Source organism: Ipomoea triloba, chromosome 7, assembly GCF_003576645.1.
Source record: "Ipomoea triloba cultivar NCNSP0323 chromosome 7, ASM357664v1".
NCBI classification, from domain to species: Eukaryota; Viridiplantae; Streptophyta; class Magnoliopsida; order Solanales; family Convolvulaceae; genus Ipomoea; species Ipomoea triloba.
Genome location: NC_044922.1, coordinates 13,737,096 through 13,742,339, shown reverse-complemented (window position 1 = coordinate 13,742,339; position 5,244 = coordinate 13,737,096). Strand labels below are relative to the sequence as shown.

The 5,244-nt window shown below is 29.3% G+C and overlaps 1 protein-coding gene across 1 annotated transcript; it reads left to right on the top strand.

Moving 5' to 3' along the window:
* Positions 1-2,147: 2,147 nt before the first annotated feature.
* LOC116024175 (protein FAR1-RELATED SEQUENCE 5-like) lies at positions 2,148-4,139 on the top strand. Its single transcript, XM_031265076.1, has one exon. It carries the CDS (start codon positions 2,148-2,150, stop codon positions 4,137-4,139), a length of 1,992 nt encoding a protein of 663 aa, XP_031120936.1.
* The last annotated feature ends 1,105 nt before the right edge of the window (positions 4,140-5,244 follow it).

Genomic DNA, 5,244 nt, shown 5'->3' with positions numbered 1-5,244 from the left:
ACAAGAGTGACAATGCTTCTTTGCTAGCATTATGTTTCATATCTCTTAAACCGATAGATCTCCTACACTTCTGGTGTCTAAGGAGTATTGAGATAAATATATTTGGTCCAATTTGGGGATTATCTTATGGGACCTTGTCACTCTTTTCTGATCAACATGATCAGTGTATATATACATTATCGGTATATATATTTGGCAGATTATTTGCTAATATTGTAAATAGATTATCTTCTGAACTTCTAGTTCAGTTTTACTAGTACGTGGATTATAATGAAGATCTTTCCATTTCATGGAATTTCTCGGCATTTAAATGTGGGTATATCTCTCCCTAATGCCGTGAACAGATCTTCAGTATGCAGTCAGCATATCTATTGATTCCCTATCATGGGCTCTATGTAAATAAATGGAGTTTTATAATCATATATAACCCATAAAGATAATCAATAGTGGTGATATAAGAATTGGAATGTACACTTTAAGAATAGGAACGCAAATTGGGAAATATTTACACGTACTAGGTTTATGGGGGATGGATATACACGCGCGCACACACACACACATATATATATATACACACACACACACACACATATATATATATATATATGATTTAGTGTGGATGAAAATGAAGATATGATGCTTGAAAGTCAATTGGGCTATTCATAGCTCGCTTGGGCCTGATCCTATTCTCCTGAAGACTAATGTAGTGCATTTCCATTAATTTGATTGATAGTTTTGCTCTAAGTCCACACAAATTGGATAGAAAATAGAAATATATGGGAAATAAATGGAAAGTGAGAAACCAATCGTTATACGGCAAATTATGCTATGAACACCTTGCAAGGTGGACCCATGTCCATATTCACAATTTAAAAATTCGGTGTTCACAATTTTAGAACTTTATATTTAATATAAGGATTAATATTTGATGCACCGCCGGTGTATAGATGCTATACACCGGCGGTGAATGAGAAGGTGCCACATCATCTAAAAAAAAATTAATATTGACCGGGTCCTTTTTTGCAAAATATTAAGACTTTGTATTTCTTACTAACAAATATATCACTTTCCTAAACATACATATTAATTACTTCTATTATCTATCTAATTTCCTAAACATTTTTATCTTTATATATATATATATATATATATATATATATATGCTTGTTTAGGAAAGTAATATGTTTAGCAAAGTAAATAAATAAATAAATAAATAAATAAATAAATAAATAAGTATATTGTTTTCGTAAACAATATACTTTGCTAAACATATTAATTAGTAATTTTAGGAAAGTATATTGCTTGTTTAGCAAAGTAATTACTTGCTCGTGAAATAACAAATTGTCACTGCAAGACTATATTTTCCTAAACAATTATGATAACAAATAGCCATCAAATTTCCTAATAACAAATAGTTGCTGGGAATTTTATTGAATTAAATTAGTATTTTATATGATAACACTTCATGAGCATATTTATTGCCTCAACAACATAACCATTGGAAATTATATTGCATAGACTTTCTAATTTATTATATTTATAATTAAGAATTCTTTAATTTTAATTAACAAAAGTCATCTAATTTCCTATATCTATCTAAAGTCTTAAATCTATTTAAACCAATAAACTCCTAAATTTAATTACAACCTTAGTCACTATTAGAGACAATTGCAACATCTTGTAAGAATATATATTCCACTGTTATAAGAACCCAATCTATCAATCTTCTTTCTGTTAAGAATCTTTATTAATACTCCATTACTAAAGAGTTCTCTTCGGTAAGTTATTTTTTTATATTTATTTTTTATTATTCAAATTATGTTATAAATTTATAATTCTTTTTTTTTTAATTTGTATGTAAACTCTAAAAAGCTATACTTTTTAATATAAAGTGAAAAGATTGAGTTTGTAACTTGATTTATAGGTTGTTGGGTCTTAAATTTTAAGAGTATAATATGTATAATTTTGTTAGTGGCTAAGAATGATGAACATTGTAATCACTATTTTATTTCATCTATTTTTTTTTTGTTCCTTTTACTATTTTGGTACTTGGTGACAATAGTCTTTAACACCTTGATATATGTCCATATTCATGGCTTTACTTGTGTTCTAATCCCTTTAATTATATATTTCTTTACAGATTAATAATGGCTACTTTCCACGATAAAGATCATAATATAGTTGAAATTGAAGAAGATTATGGTTTCGAAATTCCTACACAATTCAGTGAAAACAATCATGATGAATTGGTGAATAATGGTGAATTTAATATAGGTGAGATGGAACAAGATGCCATTGAGAATGTGAAGAGTGATTTGAATAATGAGACAACAGAGTTATGCATTGGAATGGAGTTTCAATCACTAGATGATGCTTTAATGTGCTATACTAATTATGCAAAACATGAAGGATTTGGAATTCACAAAAGCCGCATACTAAAGTCTAGAAAGAATCAAATGGTTATTGGACAAGAGTTTGTTTGTTCAAAGGAAGGTTACCGTACCAAAAAATATTTACAGCGGGACAATAGGAAAAAACCTCCACCTGATGAAACACGCATGGGATGCAAAGCTATGATTTCTGTATCTAGAAAAGACGAAGACAAATGGGTAATATCTAAATTTACTAGAGATCATAATCATGTGCTTGCTTCTCCTAATAGTGCTCGATTTCACCGTGTTCATAGAAAGAGGACAAAATCTCAAAGGAATTTGATTGACGTGCTTGATGAATCTGGAATTCGTCCTAGTAAAATAATGTCTGTTTTGGTTACTGAATCTGGGGGAATAGATAGGGTTGGTTGTATTGAGCGAGATATTCAAAATTATTTAAGTAACAAAAGACAAAAGCAACTTGAGAAAGGAGATGCACAAGCAATGTTGAATTATTTCAAGGAGTGTCAATCAAAAAATCCAGGATTTTTTTATGCAATACAAATGGACACAGAAGGTCAACTAGCCAATTGTTTTTGGGTTGATTCTAGGTCTAGAGTGGCTTATAAATTTTTTGGAGATGTGACTTTTGACCCAACTTATTTGACAAATAGGTATAAAATGCCATTTGTTCCTTTCACTGGAGTCAATCGCCATCACCAGTCCATTTTATTTGGTTGTGCTCTGTTATGGGATGAGACAATGGAAACATTTGTTTGGCTATTGAATACTTGGTTGGGAGCAATGGATGGATGCCATCCAAAAACAATAATTACAGATCAAGATGCAGCTATAACTACTGCAATTGCAAGGGTCTTGCCAAATACTGCACATCATTTTTGCATGTGGCATATTGAGAAAAAATTTCCAGAAAATCTTAGTCATGTTTATAAAAAGTTTGATGATTTTAAGTTTCAATTTTCACATTGTATCCATAGGATATATATGCCTAGTGACTTTGAAGTAGAATGGGAAAATATTCTTGATAAGTATGGTTTACGAGGAAATAGTTGGCTTGAGAAGTTGTATTCCATTCGTGAAAAATGGATTCCTGCTTATGTACGCACTAGTTTTTGTGCCGGAATGTCTACTACTCAAAGAAGTGAAAGTATGAATAAGTACTTTAAAGATTATATAAATGCTAATACACCAATAAGTAAGTTTGTTGCTCTTGATGCAAGGTACAATAAAGAAAGGGAGAAAACCTTCAAAACATTGAATTCAAAACCTATCTTAAAGACATTGTATCCAATGGATGAAGAAGCTGCAAAGGTTTATACAAGAAAGATGTTTAGAATGTTTCAAGACGAATTGATTCATTCTCAGCAATTTGTTGCAGAAAAGTTTATTATTAATGAGCATGAGTCAGTATATAAGGTGCATGAGTTTGACAAAGAAAAACCAGAGTACATAGTGACATTCATGAGTTCGTCAACAAATATAGAGTGCGCATGTCACATGTTTGAATTTTTGGGCATCCTTTGTAGACACCAATTGATGGTTCTTCTCAAGAAAAATGTATATTCTTTACCTAAGCACTACATTTTACAAAGGTGGACAACAAATGCTAAAAAAGGAGAAATTAGAAGCACATCAAATGAAGAAGAGATGTGTGGTTACAATATGTGTTCAACAACATTGTTTAATAATATCATGGTTCACTCATTAGAACTTTCGGAAAAGGCTTCACGTTCAAAAAAGGATTAATATTTGATGCACCGCCGGTGTATAGATGCTATACACCGGCGGTGAATGAGAAGGTGCCATATCATCTAAAAAAAAAATAATATTGACCGGGTCCTGTTTTGCAAACTATTAAGAATTTATTTTATTAGGAAACTTTGTATTTCTTAATAACAAATATATCACTTTCCTAAACATACATATTAATTACTTCTACTATCTATCTAATTTCCTAAACATTTTTATCTTTATATATATATATATATATATATATATATATATATATATATATATATATATATATATATATATATATATGAAACAGTACAATGTTGTTTGATATGATGAAGGATGATGAGAGGAGTGTGGCCTATTGTTACGAAGGTTGGTTCCATGTTGCATCATCACACTATAATTCATATTAATTGAAAGAAATTAGAAGCACATCAAATGAAGAAGAGATGTGTGTGTTACAATATGTGTTCAACAACATTGTTTAATAAATATCATGGTTCACTCATTAGAACTTTCGGAAAAGGCTTCACGTTCAAAAAAGGATTAATATTTGATGCACCGCCGGTGTATAGATGCTATACACCGCGGTGAATGAGAAGGTGCCATATCATCTAAAAAAAAATATAATATTGACCGGGTCCTGTTTTGCAAACTATTAAGAATTTATTTTATTAGGAAACTTTGTATTTCTTAATAACAAATATATCACTTTCCTAAACATACATATTAATTACTTCTACTATCTATCTAATTTCCTAAACATTTTTATCTTTAATATATATATATATATATATATATATATATATATATATATACTATATATAATATATATATATATATTTCTACTACATTTATGTCGTCTGTACACAAATATATATAATCTACTAAAAATGTTTAGGAGTGTATACACATATATAGATTCTACTAAAAATGTTTAGGAGTGTATAGACTATATGTGTACAGTACAGACGACATAAAAATAAATAAATAAATAAATAAATAATAATATATAATATATATTATATTTATATAATATATATATATATATATATATTAACACTCATGTCTCACGCATATAATTAATTTTTGAAGCCATGCATCTATTAATCCTTTC